Source organism: Symphalangus syndactylus, chromosome 19 (assembly GCF_028878055.3).
Source record: "Symphalangus syndactylus isolate Jambi chromosome 19, NHGRI_mSymSyn1-v2.1_pri, whole genome shotgun sequence".
In the NCBI taxonomy this organism is placed as follows: domain Eukaryota; kingdom Metazoa; phylum Chordata; class Mammalia; order Primates; family Hylobatidae; genus Symphalangus; species Symphalangus syndactylus.
In genome coordinates this window covers 86,108,085-86,130,559 of record NC_072434.2, presented here as the reverse complement: position 1 = coordinate 86,130,559, position 22,475 = coordinate 86,108,085, and the positions used below count along the sequence as shown (strand labels likewise).

At 40.6% G+C, this 22,475-nt stretch overlaps 2 protein-coding genes across 9 annotated transcripts in view; one reads left to right on the top strand and one right to left on the bottom strand.

The window, feature by feature from the left end:
* Positions 1 to 22,475, bottom strand: part of WDR64 (WD repeat domain 64) — a 160,717-nt gene that overhangs the window by 57,484 nt on the left and 80,758 nt on the right. For all 8 annotated transcript variants that reach the window (XR_008649761.1, XM_063613472.1, XM_055235196.2 and 5 more), the window contains 4 exons: positions 17,567 to 17,693; positions 14,374 to 14,522; positions 11,516 to 11,639; positions 6,523 to 6,698 (listed from right to left, as the gene is read on the bottom strand). Coding sequence is in view for 7 of the 8 variants with exons in the window: in XM_063613472.1 (XP_063469542.1) it covers positions 6,523 to 6,698; positions 11,516 to 11,639; positions 14,374 to 14,522; positions 17,567 to 17,693 (576 nt within the window). In the remaining variant the exon portion in view is untranslated. The remainder of the gene's footprint in view (positions 1 to 6,522; positions 6,699 to 11,515; positions 11,640 to 14,373; positions 14,523 to 17,566; positions 17,694 to 22,475) is intronic.
* Positions 1 to 22,475, top strand: part of LOC129458870 (uncharacterized) — a 184,557-nt gene that overhangs the window by 106,397 nt on the left and 55,685 nt on the right. The window lies entirely within an intron of this gene.

Here is a 22,475-nt window from a genome sequence, read left to right as displayed (position 1 = left end):
GCTGCTGACACCCAGCCAAACAGGGTCTGGAGTGGACCTCTAGTAAACTCCAACAGACCTGCAGCTGAGGGTCCTGTCTGGTAGAAGGAAAACTAACAAACAGAAAGGACATCCACACCAAAAACCCATCTGTACATCACCATCATCAAAGACAAAAAGTAGATAAAACTACAAAGATGGGGAAAAAACAGAGCACAAAAACTGGAAACTCTAAAAAACAGTGCACCTCTCGTCCTCCAAAAGAACGCAGTTCCTCACCAGCAACGGAACAAAGCTGGATGGAGGATGACTTTGATGAGTTGAGAGAAGAAGGCTTCAGACGATCAAACTACTCTGAGCTACGAGAGGAAATTCAAAACAATAGCAAAGAAGTTAAAAACTTTGAAAAAAAATTAGAAGAATGGATAACTAGAATAACCAATGGAGAGAAGGGCTTCAAGGAGCTGATGGAGCTGAAAGCCAAGTTTCGAGAACTACGCGAAGATTGCAGAAGCCTCAGTAGCAGATGCGATCAACTGGAAGAAAGGGTATCGCTGATGGAAGATGAAATGAATGAAATGAAGAGAGAAGGGAAGTTTAGAGAAAAAAGAATAAAAAGAAATGAACAAAGCCTCCAAGAAATTTGGGACTATGTGAAAAGACCAAACCTATGTTTGATTGGTGTACCTGAAAATGATGGGGAGAATGGAACCAAGTTGGAAAACACTCTGCAAGATATTATCCAGGAGAACTTCCCCAATCTAGCAAGGCAGGCCAGCATTCAGATTCAGGAAATACAGAGAACGCTACAAAGATACTCCTCGAGAAGGGCAACTCCAAGACACATAATTGTCAGATTCACCAAAGTTGAAATGAAGGAAAAAATGTTAAGGGCAGCCAGAGAGAAAGGTCGGGTTACCCACAAAGGAAAGCCCATCAGACTAACAGCTGATCTCTCAGCAGAAACTCTACAAGCCAGAAGAGAGTGGGGGCCGATATTCACCATTCTTAAAGAAAAGAATTTTCAACCCAGAATCTCCTATCCCGCCAAACTAAGCTTCATAAGTGAAGGAGAAATAAAATACTTTACAGACAAGCAAACGCTGAGTGATTTTGTTACCACCAGGCCTGCCCTAAAAGAGCTCCTGAAGGAAGCACTAAACATGGAAAGGAACAACCGGTACCAGCCACTGCAAAAACATGCCAAATTGTAAAGACCATCGAGGCTAGGAAGAAACTATAGCAACTAACGAGCAAAATAACCAACTATATCATAATGACAGGATCAGATTCACACATAACAATATTCATGTTAAATGTAAATGGGCTAAATGCTCCAATCAAAAGACACAGACTGGCAAACTGGATAAGGAGTCAGGACCCATCAGTGTGCTGTATTCAGGAAACCCATCTCACGTGCAGAGACACACATAGACTCAAAATAAAGGGATGGAGGAAGATCTATCAAGCAACTGGAAATCAAAAAACGGCAGGGGTTGCAATCCTAGTCTCTGATAAAATAGACTTTAAACCAACAAAGATCAAAAGAGACAAAGAAGGCCATTACATAATGGTAAAGGGATCAATTCAACAAGAAGAGCTAACTATCCTAAATATATATGCACCCAACACAGGAACACCCAGATTCATAAAGCAAGTCCTCAGTGACCTACAAAGGGACTTAAACTCCCACACAATAATAATGGGAGATTTTAACACCCCACTGTCAGCATTAGACAGATCAACGAGACAGAAAGTTAACAAGGATATCCAGGAATTGAACTCAGCTCTACATAAAGTGGACCTAATAGACATCTACAGAACTCTCCACCCCAAGTCAACAGAATATACATTTTTTTCAGCACCACACCACACCTATTCCAAAATTGACCACATAGTTGGAAGTAAAGCTCTCCTCAGCAAATGTAAAAGAACAGAAATTATAACAAACTGTCTCTCAGACCACAGTGCAATCAAACTAGAACTCAGGATTAAGAAACTCACTCAAAACCGCTCATCTACATGGAAACTGAACAACCTGCTCCTGAATGACTATTGGGTACATAATGAAATGAAGGCAGAAATAAAGATGTTCTTTGAAACCAACGAGAACAAAGACACAACATACCAGAATCTCTGGGACATGTTCAAAGCAGTGTGTAGAGGGAAATTTATAGCACTAAATGCCCACCAGAGAAAGCAGGAAAGATCCAAAATTGACACCCTAACATCACAATTAAAAGAACTAGAAAAGCAAGAGCAAACACATTCAAAAGCTAGCAGAAGGCTAGAAATAACTAAAATCAGAGCAGAACTGAAGGAAATAGAGACACAAAAAACCCTTCAAAAAATTAATCCAGGAGCTGGTTTTTTGAAAAGATCAACAAAATTGAAGGACCGCTAGCAAGACTAATAAAGAAGAAAAGAGAGAAGAATCAAATAGATGCAATAAAAAACGAAAAAGGGGATATCACGACCGATCCCACAGAAATACAATCTACCATCAGAGAATACTACAAACACCTCTATGCAAATAAACTAGAAAATCTAGAAGAAATGGATAAATTCCTCGACAAATACACCCTCCCAAGACTAAACCAGGAAGAAGTTGAATCTCTGAATAGACCAATAACAGGTTCTGAAATTGTGGCAATAATCAATAGCTTACCAACCAAAAAGAGTCCAGGACCTGATGGATTCACAGCTGAATTCTACCAGAGGTACAAGGAGGAACTGGTACCATTCCTTCTGAAACTATTCCAATCGATAGAAAAAGAGGGAATCCTCCCTAACACATTTTACGAAGCCAGCATCGTCCTGATACCAAAACCTGGCAGAGACTTAACCAAAAAAGAGAATTTCAGACCAATATCCTTGATGAACATTGATGCAAAAATCCTCAATAAAATACTGGCAAACCGAATCCAGCAGCACATCAAAAAGCTTATACACCATGATCAAGTGGGCTTCATCCCTGGGATGCAAGGCTGGTTCAACATACGCAAATCAATAAATGTAATCCAGCATATAAACAGAACCAAAGACAAAAACCACATGATTATCTCAATAGATGCAGAAAAGGCCTTTGACAAAATTCAACAACCCTTCATGCTAAAAACTCTCAATAAATTAGGTATTGATGGGATGTATCTCAAAATAATAACAGCTATCTATGACAAACCCACAGCCAATATCATACTGAATGGGCAAAAACTGGAAGCATTCCCTCTGAAAACTGGCACAAGACAGGGATGCCCTCTCTCACCGCTCCTATTCAACATAGTGCTGGAAGTTCTGGCCAGCGCAATCAGGCAGGAGAAGGAAATAAAGGGTATTCAATTAGGAAAAGAGGAAGTCAAATTGTCCCTGTTTGCAGATGACATGATTGTATATCTAGAAAACCCCATTGTCTCAGCCCAAAATCTCCTTAAGCTGATTAGCAACTTCAGCAAAGTCTCAGGATACAAAATTAATGTACAAAAATCACAAGTATTCTTGTACACCAATAACAGACAAACAGAGAGCCAAATCATGAGTGAACTCCCATTCACAATTGCTTCAAAGAGAATAAAATAGCTAGGAATCCAACTTACAAGGGATGTGAAAGACCTCTTCAAGGAGAACTACAAACCACTGCTCAATGAAATAAAAGAGGATACAAACAAATGGAAGAACATTCCATGCTCATGGGTTGGAAGAATCAATATCGTGAAAATGGCCATACTGCCCAAGGTAATTTATAGATTCAATGCCATCCCCATCAAGCTACCCATGACTTTCTTCACAGAATTGGAAAAAACTACTTTAAAGTTCATATGGAACCAAAAAAGAGCCCGCATCGCCAAGTCAATCCAAAGCCAAAAGAACAAAGCTGGAGGCATCACGCTACCTGACTTTAAACTCTACTACAAGGCTACAGTAACCAAAACAGCATGGTACTGGTACCACAACAGAGACATAGATCAATGGAACAGAACAGAGCCCTCAGAAGTGATGCCGCATAGCTACAACTATCTGATCTTTGACAAACCTGACAAAAACAAGAAATGGGGAAAGGATTCCCTATTTAATAAATGGTGCTGGGAAAACTGGCTAGCCATATGTAGAAAGCTGCAACTGGATCCCTTCCTTACACCTTATGCAAAAATTAATTCAAGATGGATTAAAGACTTATATGTTAGACCTAAAACCATTAAAATCCTACAAGAAAACCTAGGCAATACCATTCAGGACATAGGCGTGGGCAAGGACTTCATGTCTAAAACACCAAAAGCAATGGCAACAAAAGCCAAAATCGACAAATGGGATCTCATTAAACTAAAGAGCTTCTGCACAGCAAAAGAAACTATCATCAGAGTGAACAGGCAACCTACAGAATGGGAGAAGATTTTTGCAACCTACTCATCTGACAAAGGGCTAATATCCAGAATCTACAATGAACTCAAACAAATTTACAAGAAAAAAACAAACAACCCCATCAAAAAGTGGGCAGAGGACATGAACAGACACTTCTCAAAAGAAGACATTTATGCAGCCAAAAAACACATGAAGAAATGCTCATCATCACTGGCCATCAGAGAAATGCAAATCAAAACCACAGTGAGATACCATCTCACACCAGTTAGAATGGCCATCATTAAAAAAATCAGGAAACAACAGGTGCTGGAGAGGATGTGGAGAAATAGGAACACTTTTACACTGTTGGTGGGACTGTAAACTAGTTCAACCATTGTGGAAGTCAGCGTGGCGATTCCTCAGGGATCTCGAACTAGAAATACCATTTGACCCAGCCATCCCATTACTGGGTATATACCCAAAGGACTATAAATCATGCTGCTATAAAGACACATGCACACGTATGTTTATTGCGGCACTATTCACAATAGCAAAGAGTTGGAACCAACCCAAATGTCCAACAACGATAGACTGGATTAAGAAAATGTGGCACATATACACCATGGAATACTATGCAGCCATAAAAAATGATGAGTTCGTGTCCTTTGTAGGGACATGGATGAAACTGGAAAACATCATTCTCAGTAAACTATCGCAAGGACAAAAAACCAAACACCGCATGTTCTCACTCATAGGTGGGAATTGAACAATGAGAACTCATGGACACAGGAAGGGGAACATCACACTCCGAGGACTGTTGTGGGGTGGGGGGAGGGGGGAGGGACAGCATTAGGAGATACACCTAATGCTAAATGACGAGTTAATGGGTACAGGAAATCAACATGGCACATGGATACATATGTAACAAACCTGCACATTGTGCACATGTACCCTAAAACCCTAAAGTATAATAAAAAATAAATAAAAAAAAGACATAGAACAAATAAATGTTATGTGAATTCTAAAAAAAAAAAAAAAAATTTACTATTGTCTACTTTAGAAGAGGTTCTTTATTTTTTTTTTAGTTATTTCAATCCTTAATGAGCACCTACTCTGGGCATGGCCAAGAATACAAATATAAATAAGAGAGGTTTTCAGTTCCTACCAAGATCAATCCGCGGGTTCTAAATGCAGAACCAGAATAATCAAAGTGAAAAATGCTATAGTAGAACTAAAAACAATTTTGGTGAGTGAATAGTTCCATGCCACTTTTTGCAGCCCTTAAAAAAGGAGCATTTGTGACAACAGACATTGTCTGGTAGGAAGGGCATCCTGATGAACAATGGCACTTTGTAAAGCAAAAATCAACATTTCGTTTCATTTTAGAGTGTATTGCTAAGAAATTCCTTTTTACAGTGCCATTTTGGATTACTCAGACAAGAGAAGAGTATATTACATCAGGGAGGTTTTTCACTCCTTTTTCCCCATTCCTAGGTCATCAGTTATCGTAAGCTGGTGCTTCATGATTGCTGTGCTATACAAGACTTCTCTTTTCTGATCTTAGCTTTCAAAAGGGAAATAATAAAGGCAGTGAGTCCTTGAGTTCGAGGTGATGGGGTGAGATCCACTCAATAGCCAGGATAAATGATCTAGTCTTCATTATAAATTTGAAGAGCGCATTAGCATTCCGAGGTGGTAATAGAGTCATAGGAAAAATAAACTAGCCTACCTCAGTCCTCCCCAAACAGCCCTGAGCAGATTGCATCATTAACCTTAAAATAAACAAAGCGATTTTGGTGACAAACTGGAAAAGTGACTTGAGCATCCCTGAATGCATTATGGGTATAAGGGACAGAGCCTGCTGGAAAGCAGTTCTGCCAGTGAATTATTCCCATATGAGCGTATAAAGCATGTCAGAGATGGCAGCTGAGTATAAATTTAACCTTCTTGACACCCGCCTTAGGAGACCCTGACTAACCCTTCAGCGGAAGCTTGATGGGCAGCATGCGGTGGCTGGGCAGCGATTGTTTTTTGCTCTTTGCTTGAACCTGGGCATAGTTAATGAGGAGCATCACAGGAAGGCTGAGGATAAATACTATCTTCAGCTGGCTACCAAGAGCGGAGTTACATGGTGGGGATTATCCACTGACTCATTTGATTTTCCCAAAAAGGGCACCTGCAGTGCGAATATGAAACGGGATTGTAAACCTGGATCATTTTGATAGTCCCGTTGCGCTCCAAGGCCAGGACCAGGTGCTGGTGTTCTTCTTGGGCCTTGAGGAAAATGAGGCGTCGTAGGCAGTGCTCGTCCTCCTTCCAGTCTTTCCCCTCCGGCAACACTTTCATCTCCTGTCCACTGCCAAAGTCCCAGATCCTGACTGTTCCTGAGCATACAGAGAAAAAGACTACGTGGGTAAAAATGGCTTAGAGAAAGCTTGGCTTTTCGCTCAGAGAAAATTCATCCGATCAAAAGCTTTCTGCCAACAATTTATCCTATATTTATTCCCTACTCAGATGGGTGAGTCTTCCCAGGCTTGCTGTGTATGAAATTTATTCCTGTATGCCTTGATTTGTCACAGGCTGAAAAAAAAAAAATAAATAAACAGGACCAGGCAACACCTTGAAATCTACCCTCAGGCTCTCCTACTAAGTTTTTGCTCTAAAGTGAGTCTCTTCTGTTTTTATTCTCCCAGCGCTTCTCAGTGTGCTAAACACCCCGTCCTGAACATGGGAATATTCACTACCATGCCACGACTATTATTCACAGTGAAAGATCATTCCAGTAATCTGTCACATTTCCTAATGTGCTGACATGTTTTAGGACTTTAGCTCTTATTAGATAATAAAAAGTTGGAGGGAATCCTAGCCGGTAAGAAACTGCCAAGCTTGGAGTGGTTTTGTTGGTTACGTGGGAGAAAAGTGAAAGAAAAGTGTCGGGTGTTTTTCTTTTCTTTTCCTTTTTTTTTTTTTTTTTTTTTTTTGAGATGGAGTCTTGCTCTGTTGCCCAGGCTGGAGTGCAGTGGCGATCTCGGCTTACTGCAAGCTCTGCCTCCTGGGTTCACACCATTCTCCTGCCTCAGTCTCCTGAGTAGCTGGGACTGCAGGCACCCGCCACCATGCCCTGCTAATTTTTCTGTATTTTTAGTAGAGATGAGGTTTCACCATGTTAGCCAGGATGGTCTCGATCTCCTGACCTCGTGATCCGCCCTCCTCGGCCTCCCAAAGTGCTGGGATTACAGGCAGGAGCCACCGTGCCCAGCCGAGTGTTTTTCTTACACTTAAAATTATACTTTCTGTTTGAAACCTAATCCTCAACGTGATGGTATTTGGAGATCATTAGGTCATGGGGGTAGAACCCTCATGAATGGGATTAGTGCCTTTATAAAAAAGGCCCCAAATTCAGATCTGCTGTGGCTCAGATGAAAAAAGAAAAGTAAGTAATAAAATGGACCCCAAGGATCTGCCTTGCCCCTTTGTCATGTGAGAACACAGTGAGAATGCACCATCTATAAACCAGGAGGCGGGCCCATGCCAAACACCAGATCTGCCAGCGCCTTGATCTCGAACTTCCCAGCCTCCAGGACTGAGAGAAATCACTTTCTGTTGTTGAAAAACCCCCAGTCCTCCTGCCCTGAGTGGTAAGGCATGTCAAATAGTCTGAGCCCAGGAGGTGTTCCTACCTCCCCTCAAGAGGTAGAGAAGAATTTGCTCAGCTCTTTCTCCCTTACAGTTGGTCTTCGTCTAGAATATCAGGAGGGTTTGCTGCCCTTCTCTCAGTGGCTTAGGCTTTTGCTTTGTCGGTAAGACGGATGCTGGTGGGACTTTGTGTGGCTCCACAGTGTAGGCTGTTCCTCTCCCCAACATCTGCACATGAGGAAGGCCAGCACTGTGTGACAGGTGACGAGCTCTGTGAGCAGCGTGGGAACGGACGCACACTCCCTTTGTGTTTCTGGCTTTTAGAAGCGCTGTACTCTCATGCTATCCTACACTCAGATCTCAGCAATTCTTACAAATGGGACTACATACTCACCCACCTGAATGCCAGCCCCATTCCTTCTCATCACTGCCCTAGGTAAGCCAGTAATTGTGTCCTGTCTTTCCCAGGAAGGGCCTGTGTCTTTCCTTCGATTTCAGGCTATTTTCCTGCAACATCGATTCTCGCATAGGTTCAAGAAAAGTTCTGATTTCATAGATCAGCTTGCTTTTTTTCTAGATGTCAGTAAGGGCCCAACACTCTTTCCATCTTATTACTTACCAAGGAGACATTGTCAGCTCCAATTCTGATAGTGCTTAAAGCATTTTCATTAATCTGATATATGACATTTGAGACCTCAACTAATGTAAAAATTCAAAGATTTATATCAGTGTTTCAGTGTTTGGCAAAATTTGTTAACTTTCTACATTGTTTTGAACTTTGAAAAATAAAAAGAAACAGAAAGTTGCAAAAATAGTAGAGTCCTATGTACCTTTTCCCAACTTCCCCCATTGCTTACAGCCCATGTGACTACGGTATAATCCTAAAACAAGCAAATTGACATTAGAAAATCCCATTAACTAGACTACAGACATTGTCCAGATTTTACCAGTTGTTTACATGCACTCTTGTGTGTGTGTATGTGTCTAGTTCTTCACAATTTTACTGTGTGTATAAATTTGCACAACCAATACACAGAAATGTTCCATCAATCCACAGGAACTTCCTTGTGCTAATCTTCATAGTCACCACCACCCCCGCTGTCACTATTTGGTAATCACTAAGCTGTTTTACTTATCTAAAAGTTTGTCATTTTGAGGACATCATATTTTGTTATTTTAAGAATGTCATTGGCTGGGCGCTGTGGCTCATGCCTGTAATCCCAGCACTTTGGGAGGCCGAAGCGGGCAGATCATTTGAGGTCAGGAGCTCCGAGACCAGCCTAGACAACATAGCAAAACCCTGTCTCTACTAAAAATACAAAAATTAGCCGGGCATGGTGGCAGGCGCCTGTAGTCCCAGCTACTCGGAAGGCTGAGGCAGGAGAATCGCTTGAACCCAGGAGGCAGAGGTTGCAGTGAGCCGAGACCCTGCACCCCTGCATTCCAGCCTGGGCAACAAAGCAAGACTCCATCTCAAAAAAAAAAAAAAAAAGAACTGAAATGGAATATGTAACCTTTTGAGATTGGCTTTTGTCTTCTGTTAGTGCTTTTCAGACTCATTCAAACGGATGCAAATATAACTAGTTTGTTTCTTTGTATTACTTGTAATAACTACAGTATTCCACTGTATTGATGTACTGCAGTTTGTCTAACCAGTCATCTGTTGAAAAATACTTTTTTTTTCAGTTTTTGGTTATTATCAATAAATCTGCTAAAAACTTTTTTTTTTTTAAACACCACCCACTCTATGGTATTCTGTTGTGGCAGCTCAAATGGATGGAGACACTTTCTTTATTGTTAACTTCATTCATTTGCTTTGGGGGACCTGGAAGAAGGGGCAAGAGGGATGATAAACAGTATAGTTGTGGAATGCCTATTTCTAGGTCATTCCTCAGAGTAGAGAATCCTCTTCTCAAAGGGGCTTTTATAGTGGTCACCTCAGGTTCAGACTCCAGTGAACCACAGGTCTTTTCCTCTCCTCCTTTAACCCTACCCTCTTTCTTATCCCTCAGCTCGAATCCTGCTCGACACCCAGAGTGTTTTCACTGCACTATTTTCCTTCCCCTACACCAGGTTCTCCCCATAAGCAACACTCACACCCCCAGTATTTGTTGAGACATCATTAAACATTAATTAAATACTCCCTATATACCCAGCACTGTGGTAGGAGCTGGGGATATTTAATGAATAATCATAGTGCCTACCCTAAAGGACTCTGTGGAATTATAGGAAAACAGTCACAGAAACAATTAAAAGACATTATCGTGTTCTCATACATTCCTGGGTTATGCAGAGGACAATCTCCTTGTCCAGATTTCTTGCTACCTTGGGACTTGGGCAGTCAGATTTAATGGAGCAGAGAGCAGGGAGACGTACTCCTCAGCTTTTCCCAGGTGATGGGTGGGTGGTAATGAGAGGAGACCAGTGGCTTGTGGTTTGAACTTCTCTAGGAGTCAGAGAATCTCACTTCCCAGGGTGTCCTGGATCTCTGTCAATTTAACAGAGAGGGCCTGGCACAGTGGCTCGCTCCTGTAATCCCAGCAACTCGGGAGGCCAAGGAGGGAGGATCACTTGAAGCCAGGAGTTTAAGACCAGCCTGGGCTGGTGAGACTCTGATTCCAAATAAATAAACACAATAAAATAAATTTAACATATGTACCTTTGAGGAGGACAAACTCGATATCTGAAATAATTCTAGGTTCTAGAACTAACAATGTAAAATATGGCTTGCTTGCATATAAACAATACTATTGTCAGTCATATACTGAGTTGCTTAATGCTTCTGCCTGATAATAATTGTGTACATTGCTCAGAATTTCAACAGCCACATATCATGTCTGTGCAGGGTGTGCTTATGGAACAGTTAAGACTACTTTCTCAAGAACTGATCCACGTGAAGGGCAGTTGCATTTTATTCATACCCCATCAACTCAGCATTCATGATTTTATTTCACGTGCTGTTGTCATCTGCTCACACTTAAAAAAGTCAGACTTTCACACATCAGGATGCTCACTCGAGTCGTCAATTGGCTTATGCGTATAGGCCTAGGGTAAATATATTCAGAATAGTGCATGAAATTGGTCATATGGTCTAGATAAAGCAGTTCTTTCATTTAGTATTTCGCGAGTAGGGTGAAAGGTAGGGCGGTCTGTAGCTCTTCAGTTCCTGGAAGTCCTACCAGTGCTCCATAGCGTAAGGCACATCAAACAGCCTAGCCCAACCTGGGCCTGGCATCCTCTCAAGTTTGGCATGGCACATGCCCTCAAGAAGGCTAGACATATGAACAACTCCAATATAGAATTCTAGGAGTAATGTGACAAAGTTGGCTGGATGTTTTGTCTGGTCCAGAAATCTACTGTCGGTAAAACTATTGTTAGCAAGCACTGAATCCGATGTCTGTCTCTTGGCTGATGGTACCCAAAAGTGGAACGATAGGATGAGTCAGTGCAACACAGATTAGATGAGATGTCATATGTGAAAGACTTCTGCAAACTGTTAAAGCAACTATGTAAATGCAATGTGAGGAATTATTTTTAACATCATATCAAGACATCGATGCCTGACCGTTATATGCTCCTGTGGCAAAAAGAAATCCACTTTCATCGACAGCTGCAGAAGTCACTTCAGTATTGAAACCATGAGGGTCTAAAATCTGGTATACTTGGAGCCCAGTCTCAAGTTCCCATACCTATGGGAAAGAACAAAAATATCAAGTAATCCCTTTGAAGAAGCCCTTCAGTTCTCATCAGAATTATACCATATTCAAAACAGCCTCAAAAATGGAACTCTGTACATCTAACACATTTCCTAGCACTCTGCCCTGAATGTTGATTGATCAAAGAAAGTTCTAAAAGATAAAGTGCGTTTAGTAGTTTCTGTGCTCTCCCCGACTATGTCTGCTGCAAATGTAGGGGCTGAGACAGGCAGGGACTCTATTCCAGGCAGCCCCTGGCCATGGAAGAAGTGGTCAGTTGGTACTGTAAGTCTGAAGCAAGATTAGAAATGGAAGAATTGCAAGCTCAGCAGACAAAAGAAATACAAACTGGATTTATTCCCTAGTGACACTCATCCTAGTTATCCAGGGATCATGGGACAGGATCAGTGGTTGATAGCATGGGACCTGAGAGAAGAACCCTGAGGAAAGAGCTCACTGATCCTTCCTAGTAATGTTCTGACTAGAGACATGGGCCCAGCGAGAGAGCGAATGGGAGAGAGAGACACATACACAGAGAAAGAGAAACAGAGAGAAAGAGACTGACCTCAGAGGAGGCCATCTGTGTAATTAGGATGGGTGTAATCAAAATCTGGAGACATGTCAAGACTCAAGAGTCATTTTCTCTCTCTGGAAACACAGTAGAGGCCTTAGACCTGCAGATTTTCTGTCTGAGTCTCTCCTTCTTCATGGAGTTGCCATGTTCAGATGTAAATTGCACTGCCAGTTAGTGACAGCACTGAACTGGCAACACAGAATGATTGCACTCTAGGTATTGTGGTGGAGAGGACAGCATATACCAAGTGCCAGGGGTGAGAAAGTTCATCTTTCTTCCAGGGAATGGAAAGAAAGCCACTGCTGCTGGGTAAGAGAGGGGGTGTGGAGGGGATGGAGCTGACGAAATAGTCTGGGGGCCAGATGATGAAGGGCCACTTGCCGGGAAGTGGTAGAGCTGGGATTTGAGTGAAGTCAGTCTGGCCCTAGAGTCCGTACTTTTAACCTCTGCGTGTCCCTGGTTATAGATGGGGTTCTTAAGGGAGAAAGAGAAATGTGGATCATTGCATGAGTGGGTCTCAGGGGTCACCCATCTCCTGGCCTGCAGTGTGATCCCTCTCCAACCAACCGGGCATGAAAAATCACCTTCATGTAGTCGTTCCACTCTTTTTTCCCACACAGAGATGACATTTTCCCCACAAGAGGTGACTGCACGAAATACTGATTGTACAAAAGCAGGACAGGTTTCAGTTTTCGTTTTCCTCTACCTCTCTCTGTAGGCATTACCAGAAATGCACTAATATAATGAACTCAGGAGATTCTTACTTGAGAAAATCTCCAGCAAACAATCACAGAAGTCAGAGACTGAGAGGTAATTTGAAGGGTCCCCAGAGGAATGCTGTCTGCTAGTCCACATGTCTCCTTTTGGAGAGCATGCATGAAATGAAAGGACCAACATCTGAAGCAAACACCTCCAGCCATCACTGCCGGATGACTTCAGTGGTCATAATGATGGACATGGTTAGCATGGCCAGGAGCCCCGACCTCTAGGAAATGCTGTGATGGCCGTGTTACAGGAAAGGGGTCCGGATCCAGACTCCCAAGAGAGGGTTCTTGGATCTCACACAAGAAAGAATTCAAGGCAAGTCCACAGAGTAAAGCGAAAGCAAGTTTATGAGGAAAGGAAAGGAACAAAGAATGGCTCCTCCATAAACAACCCCTTAGGGCTGCTGGTTGCCCATTTTTCTGGTTACTTCTTTATGATATGCTAAACAAGGGGTGAATTATTCATGCCTCCCCTATTTAGACAATATAGGGTAACTTCCCGACGTTGCCATGGCATTTGTAAACTGTCATGATGCTGGTGGGAGTGTAGCAGTGAGGATGACCAGAGGTCACTCTCGTCGCCATCTTGGTTTTGGTGGGTTTTGGCCGGCTTCTTTACTGCAACTTCTTTTATCAGCAAGGTCTTTATGACCTGTATCTTGTGCCAACCTCCTATCTCACTCTGTGACTTAGAATGCCTTAACCATCTGGAAATGCCGCCCAGTAGGTTTCAGCCTCATTTTACCCAGCCTTATTCAAGATGGAGTTGCTGTGGTTCAAATGCCTCTGGCAGCTGGGCTGGAGGAATGCAGCAGAAAGGGCACGGGTGCTTACATCAGAAAAACTTGGGTTCATATTCTAGCCTTCATGCTTATCCCAGCTATGTTGCTTGATCTCTCTGAGCCCTAGTTTCCTCATCTTTAAAATGAAACTCTTTATCTGTCCACAGAGAACTGTTGTGAAGATTAAAGCAGATCACAGAGACTTAAGGCTCTTGGCACGTATTCTGAATCTACAGGGGTTACAATAAACACCTATAAATTTATTCCCCTTCCTTCTTAACATAAATCCTCTTCCTGTACTCCTTTAAAAAAATCAAAATGCAGACTAGTTCTGTCTCCTTGATATATTTCCTTTAAAATTCCTATTTTGATTGTGAAAACTAGCCATGTTTATTCAATTGAGCATGTGGGTTGATGGCAAGCAGTCTGAACTGGCTTAATTAAAACGCTTGTTTTTCATGTACTCATGAAAGCTTAAAAATCACTCTAATGTATGGTCTTATCATATGTGCCGCTACATTTGCTTAATCACTCAATGATTTATTTTAAGAAGAGAAAATTACATCTGCATTGCCTTTTTTCTGTTTGAAAAGCCAATAGGTACTTACCCTAATTATGGATTCAGAGCAGATAGTGAGTACTTGGTGAAAATATTTGTTGTAAAGCATGACATTGATTTCTCGTTCATGAGTGTGAGGAACCTGTTTTGTATCTTGTATCATCCTAGTCAAAGGATACATGTCCATAACACTAGATCCTGGAACAGAAGTAAGAATCTCATAAATACGCAATATTAGAAGTTTCTAATCACAAAGGGTTTCAGCCAAGCAGTTGGGTTTGGAAACAGCCAAACAGTGAGATTAGCAATATCATTCAATGCCTAGGAAATGTAATGATGTGAGAATATTTTCATTTATTCTAGAACATTTTTGACAGATAAAGCACATACGATTCAGCCACAGAAAAGCATTCATTTTGGACTGGATTTTTTTCAAGTGCAGGCTATTTGGACTTCATTGATATCCTTTTCAGTGAACCTCATTTTCCTATATTTCATAGTCCACTTCTCTCCTTCTTTATTGTGCCTGCAGCATGCCTCTCCATCTGTTACACAGCAATAATGGTGATGACCAGCTTTCTGCTGAAGGTTAGCCTCCACTTAGTGGTGGAAATTTATTGTTAGAGAGCCCCTTTCAACCAATAAATTGATAAAGCACTCTGTAAACATGGTCTTATTAAATGTAACGAATGAGAATGATCACAAGCCAGTGCTTGCAACATCAATATAAAATAAGATTAATTTCTAAATCACCACTGTAAAGTAGAAGTAGATGAGGAGCAGGTATGCTTTACTCGCGTTTTTCTAAGTATGATTTAAGTGTTAAAATTAACTGTGGCTCTGTTTTAGTGTAATGTCTAGAAATATTAATAAGAATCTCAATTAGCCGGGCATGGTGGTGGGTGCCGTTAATCCCAGGTACTTGAGAGGCTGAGGCAGGAGAATCACTTGAACCTGGGAGGGAGGTTGCAGTGAGCCGAGGTCACACCATTGCACTCCAGCCTGGGCGACAGAATGAGACTCCTTCTCAAAAAAATAAAAATTAAGATTTAAAAAAAAATAAGAATCTCAAAGCATTCCTGTGGCTCAAGCAAAACTGAAATTTTTTCCTGATTTTATCGATGTAAAGATTAAGTTAATAAGGCAGATTTTGCATTGAGTTTCTCAAGTTTCTCCAAAGAATTCTCAACTTTAGGAGAAGTTTCAACAGGAGTTACTAAACACTCTCTGAAGTGTTTAAATTTTAAGATAAAACCTGTTCATGTGTAAATATGGACTGAGATGGCTCATCTGGTTGTATTTCTCCGTTCAGATACCTTAATATGGAAATGTGAGCAGAATATGGTAACCAGATAGTCAAATCATACTTGGACCTTTTGGTAGATCCTTTTCATTATAGTGACAGTAACTGACTTCATTCAGAATGGACGTCAACAAATTTTGATATGCTTATGGAAAACTGGCAATCTTCTACTTTTTAGCTAGTTACACTACTGCTATAGAAATGATGCAGTGCCAAGAAAGAATGTGGAGTCCAGAGTTAGAAGCTCTGATATTGAATCTCAGCTCTATGTTTTAACCTTGTGTCCTGCCACTAGTCAGTTGGGCTGTTTGAGATTCAGTTTCTTCATTTATAAAATAGAAAAAATAATTACTACCTCATATGGTGGCTGTGCAGATCAAATGAAAAAACAGATGATTGTAATGGTAGTTGTCTTAATAAAAGTAATAATGATAACAACAGTGACAGTAGCAACAACATATTCTACAAAGCATTTCTAGAACGTGGTGCTACTGTCATTGGATTTAGAGGACCAATGACTGCTTCATTTGAATCAAAGAATGGATTAAAATCCTAGACATAAGCTTCATGTAATTCTGATGTCAAGTTCATGGTTGCAGTAAGTGTCTGCAATTTTGGTGATTAAACAATACACAGAGCTTTATATTTTTGCAAACAAAGGTGCTATCAGAATGATATAAAATTGGGAAGAAATCTTGATCTTTCTGTCTTCTTTTTCTTTTACTTATTTGCCTTACTATTTGAGTCCTTAGTGACTATGATGATAAATGGGATGGAAATGCTAAGCCTAGTAATCAAACATGCAAATTGGGGCACTAAGAGAGAAAATTTGCTTATAGACATTAGTATGTTCCTTTTAGAGGAGGTGAAACAGAGAATAGGTGTTTACAACTAAAACTAAGTCCTGTTTTATAATGTGGAAAGTTCTTTATCAAGTATGAAGTGCTAGTTCACTCCTAATCCAGGAAATAAAAACACTGAATGTCAAAAATAATTACATTCTCCACCAGCAGAGACAGCACCAACCTCTTCCCTGCCTTAATTAATCCCATAGGAACTCAGAGCAGCTGGCCAGTGGGAAAATGCTTAGGAAATTCACTCATTTTGTCTTCTAGAAGGAGGACCTATTATTAATATAATGCATTTTTATCCTGAAGCCTAAAGGTATGTGTATAAAAAGTGCTCAACCTAGATGTCTAGCAGGGCCCCTTGTTTTTTCAGTAGGCATGTCTTTCTAAGAGGCCACAAGAAAAATCAGCAACAAATCTGTTGGCATCAGCACTGGGACTCTATCTTCACTCTCCATTGGTCTTCGTCGAGAGGCAAAGGCTGGTGAAGGTGTCAGCGCTTTTACTACTGAGTAATGACTCGTTATCAGAATGGCATGGGCCCAAATTTCCTCACTGCAGAAAAGGGGCATTGACTCGGTACGCTGCTGGTACGCTGCTGCAGCCACCGTAAGATAGGATCGTATTCCTGCTCCAGAGTCAAAACAGAGCTGTTTGTGGGAGCTGGATTTGCCCTATACACAGCAGCAAGTTACATACATCCCACTTCTTTGCTTAGCCCAGGCATTTCTTCCTAGGTCCAAGAACTTAAAAAAATAACCTGGTGTTTTCAGATTATTAAAACTATCCTTTCAGGGCAGAATGATAACTATAGAATTACTCAAATAGAACTTTCTTCCTAGGTTCAAGAACTTAAAGCAATAACCAACCTGGTATTTTCAGAAAAGTGCAGTTACACATTTCATTCACCCAGCCACAGAAATATATAGGAAGGAGCAGAATTGAATTAAATATCTACTGTCATGAATCATGGTTTGATAAATTGCCCTTCTAGTTTTGTTTTTCTTGTAGTTAGTGCTCAAGTGCTAGTTTAAAAAAAAGGTTAAAAATCAAGACATGAGTTTCATTTGACATTAATTGGGTACACTTACCCGTAATAAGCATGCCGTGATTGGCATCATATATCATAGAGTAAATCTGCATGTCTCCTGGTCCTCCCTGGCTGTCATGGAAGACTTGTAATAGTGAAAGAGTTTGTATATCCCACACCCTGAAAACCTGGAAGAATAACAAACACAGTTCACCACTATTTATACTCACCTTTCCCAACCAAGATATTTAGGTGAAGCATTTTCAGTTTGAAATACGCTCTTATAAACTTATACCAAAGTATTATTTATACGATAAGCATACATTTGCTAAGCTCCAATTTAGTTCTGGGTTGGATAATTGTTCATTAATATCAGAGGAAAATAGCAGCAGTGATTACTTTGCTTAAAGGTATACCTTTAGGAATTGGATTTTTCTGTCATTATAGGGGAGGAACATAGTATTTATTACTTTTTTTTTTTTTTTTTTTGAGACAGAGTCTTGCTCTGTCACCCAGGCTGGAGTGCAGTGGCGCAATCTCGGCTCGCTGCAAGCTCCGCCTCCCGGGTTCACGCCATTCTCCTGCCTCAGCCTCCCTAGTAGCTGGGACTACAGGCACCTGCCACCACGCCCGGCTAATTTTTTTGTATTTTTAGTAGAGACGGGGTTTCACCATGTTAGCCAGGATGGTCTCGATCTCCTGACCTTGTGATCCGCCCACCTAGGCCTCCCAAAGTGCTGGGATTACAGGCGTGAGCCACTGCGCCCGGTATTTATTACTCTTTAAGAATATGGAGGAATAATAAAAGATCATAACTTACTGTTGAATTAAAGCCACATTTCTCTTTGTATTATGGATGAGAAAATAGGAAGAAGACATATTTTACGTGGAAGCTTTCAAATTGCTGTCTTATGACGATGGGAACATCTTACTAAGTGAAGTTACTAAAACCCTCTCTCTCTATTTGCCCAGAGATGTAAGAATTATAAAAGTAGTTTTTAGGAATGGTATAGAAACACTAGGAGTATGAGAATATAGGTTTTTAAAACTATCCTTTGAGGGAGGAAAGATAACTATATAATTACTCAAATAGAACTTGAGTTGATATCAGAGAATAGAAAGAACAATGAAGTACAAATTCAGCAAAACTAGGTTAAGTCTGTGATCTGAAAGAACTGGTCTTAGCCTCTTCACTGTTCTGCTTTTTTAGTAAGTTAGTGTTATTGAATTTCAGAAATAAGTGTTGACTCATCAATAATTACATTTCTTCAGTTGTAGAGGCTGGGGAGAAATTACATTTTCTAGCTATATATCAGCCTTTAAATAATATTTTCATGTTATAGTAAATTTATTAACCTATTAATCTGGAGTATTTGTTGAGTAAATGGGTGACCATTAACAGAACTACATACAAAACTTTAGTAAGTAGTTAAGAGAGCTACTAACTAACTTCTAATTTGAAGCACTTATAATTGAGTTCATTGTAAGTTAATTAGGTTCAAATCTTCACTATTGCTCAGGCAGGTTAGTCCTCATATGTAAGAACACAAAGTTGTCTAGGTCCCGTGACTTGGAGAACACTGGTGAGAAGCTTTTGCTCAAATGTAAACCCTCTGTTGGCTAGTATTACTCAGAACTTGTACCGTTGAAATTTATTTTCTTCGTTCTAGTGAAAATGCCAATTTTGGAAGAGTAGATAGAACATTGAGCCTTTTCAGCCTTTTCTATCATAAAGTAAACAAGCATAATGGATTATATGAATTTCAATCCAGAGCATAGAATGAGAGACAAGTAGAGGAAGAGACACAAAAGTGGATTCAAGGAGTTCACCAAAAAATGTGTTTCTATGCAAACTGTTTTTTATTTTATTGCCTTGGCTAAGGTATGTTCATGGTGGGCAGTCTTTCAGCTGTATGTATATAAACTCTGAATTGTAACTGACAAAAAGAACAAGAGACTAGGCAAAGAAGGATTAGGGTTTCAATTCTAGTTCATCACTTAAACTCCTTGAGTCTCAGTTTTCTTGTTTCTTGAATGGCCATGATGACATCAGCACCACTCACCTTATTTAATTGATGTGATTATGTTTTGAAATCTGTGATGTTCTCTACAGAGTTATTATGTTTGCTTTTGTCTTCTTTCTCTTCTTCAGTGTGCAGTTCTTCGGGTCTTTCCTGTGTGTTTTAGAGAAGTGGCAGTTGCCGGGCTGTGGGAGGCACAAACACCTTCTGCGTCATACTGCTCCTACCCTCTAGGTTTTTTTGCTGCCCCTCTCCCTATATGCCCTCTTTGCTACTGTCATACCAAAGTGTTTTGCATTTCCAAAAAGCTTCTTATTCTGGTCTCTGTGCATTCACACAAACTCTTCCTTTCATCTGCAATTTCCTCTCAAAGGCCGTCTCTATCTAGCTAACTCCTACTCTTTTTTTTTTTAACTCTTTCATAAAGAGAACTAAAGAGTTCAGGTCAGAATAGTGCTAAAAGTTTTTGCTTTGATGAACTATTTCTTCTCCAAACACACAGAAAATATATCTTCAAAAAAGCAAAAAGAAACAGCAGGGCTCCAAAGCAAGATATATATCTCTCTAGATCCAAACAAGAGAGAAGCATGAAGCAATGAATGGGCTGAAGCCTGAGACCTGGGTGCTTGGTCTGGAGCAGGCAGTGGCAGCAGAACAGCTTCTGCAGACAGACAGGACCAGAAGACCTCCATGCCTGGGCTTCATAGCAGAGGTAGCAGCAGGTCTTCCAATTCAGAAAAGCAACAGGCTGTGCTCTGTCCTTATCTGGATGTGTAGCATTTTCAAAGATATGAGACCAGTGAGGGTGGGGCACATCACTTTTTGACCAGGAACTAAAGCAAGGTAACCTCTGGCTCAGGGATGAGAACTATTTCTGAAGTGGGACCTGAAGGACCAGGTAGAGGAAAGTGTAGATTGGAAGGAGTATGCATATAGACACACACACACACACACACACAGAGAGAGAGAGAGAGAGAGAGACAGGCTGGGAGCAGTGGCTCACATCTGTAATCCCAGCCACACACATACACACACACACACACACACAGAGAGAGAGAGAGAGAGAGAGAAAGAGAAAGACAGGCTGGGAGCAGTGGCTCACATCTGTAATCCCAGTCCCTTGGTAGGCCGGGATGGGCGGATCACTTGAGGTCAGGAGTTCGAGACCAGCCTGGCCAACATGGTAAAACTGTTTCTACTAAAAATACAAAAATTAGCCGAGCATGGTGGTGCATGCCTGTAATCGCAGCTACTCAGGAGGCTGAGACAGGAGAATCGCTTGAACCCAGGAGGTGGAAGTTGCAGTGAGCCAAGATCACGCTACAGCACTCCAGCCTGGACGACAGAGCGAGATTCCATATAAAAAAAAAAAAAGAGAGAGACAGATAGAGAACTAAATATTAAAAGGAGACTATGCTTTTTAGAAAAATATGGGAGAGGAGGGTATCTTCAAGAACTTCAGAGTTAGAAGAGATTTCTTAAATAAGCACAAAAAGCATAAGCCATAAAAACTTTAAAAATTAAAATTAAAAACTTCTGTTCAACCAAAGCAACAAGCACAAAGACACAAAGTGTAGAAACTACTCAAATGTTCATTGGCCAAGTTAGACAAATAATAATGTGCTGCGTTCATACAACAGGATTGCATCAGCATTTAAAACAAATGAACTAGAGCTGTATGTAACAACATAAATAAATATCAAAATAGAGTGTTGAGGGAAAAACTGCAGTAGGGTATATTCATTATAATATTTATACTATAAATATTATATAAAACATGCAAAATAAAACTATCAGGGACACTTGCACTAATGATGTAAAAACATGGTGCTGGTTAAAAATTAACAAAAACTCAAAAAAATTAATCTTTAAACAACTTTCATTGCACACCCTTCCAACTAGATGTTCTTTCTCTAGATGCCCATAATATAGCCATGTGCTGCTTAAGGACAGGGATATGTTCTGAGAAATGTGTCCTTAGGCGATTTTGTCATTGCGTGAACATCATGGAGTATACTTACACAAACCTAGCTGGTATAGCTTACCATACACCTAGGCTATATGGTATAGTTATATGATCACCATCATATATGCGGTCCATTGTTGACAGAAACATGGTCATGCAGCACATGAGTGTATCTGTCTATATTAATAGCAATTAGCAATTATAATATGATGACTCATTCAGTGGCCTTCTCTACTAGACTATAACTCTCGTGGGGAGAAGAACCACAGCCTATATGACTCTTTTTTTCCCAATGTCTTATGCATTCTGTTTAGCTTGATTGGTTAGTCAGTTTTTGGTCTTATTCTCTGTCTTGGTCAAATAGGAATTTATATGGCTTCACATTGTACAGACAATACATTTTAAATTTAATAAATCAATTAATAGGACAGCCTCAGAAAACATAATCTATTTACTTTATTCTTAGGTGTTCACAATATATTAGTTGCTTTAGGGAAAGAGAGTAGTGATATTTGTAAAGCCCAAATATCTGAGAGAGGTTAATTCAGAAAGTTTATTTTCCAAGGTTGAGGACACATGCCTGGAGGTCCTCATGACATGTACCCAAGGTGGTCGGGGCACAGCTTGGTTTTATACATTTTAAGGAGACATGAGATATCAATTAATATACGTAAGATGTACATTGGTTAAGTCCCGAAAGGCAGGACAGCTCAAGCAGGGAGGGGCTTCCAGGAGGGCAATCAGATACGCATTTATCTCAGTGAGCAGAGGGATGACTTTGCATAGAATGGGAGGCAGGTTTGCCCTAAGCAGTTCCCAGATTGACTTTTCCCTTTAGCTTAGTGATTTTCGGCCCCCCAAGGCTTACTTTCCTTTCACATGTTAATTAGGCTCTAGTCTTCTTTCACTTATTCCCCTAGAGGTTGTCAGTGTTCTTGTGACAGGTATTAGTGATGCAAAGCTTGGGAGGACAGAAGTGGAGC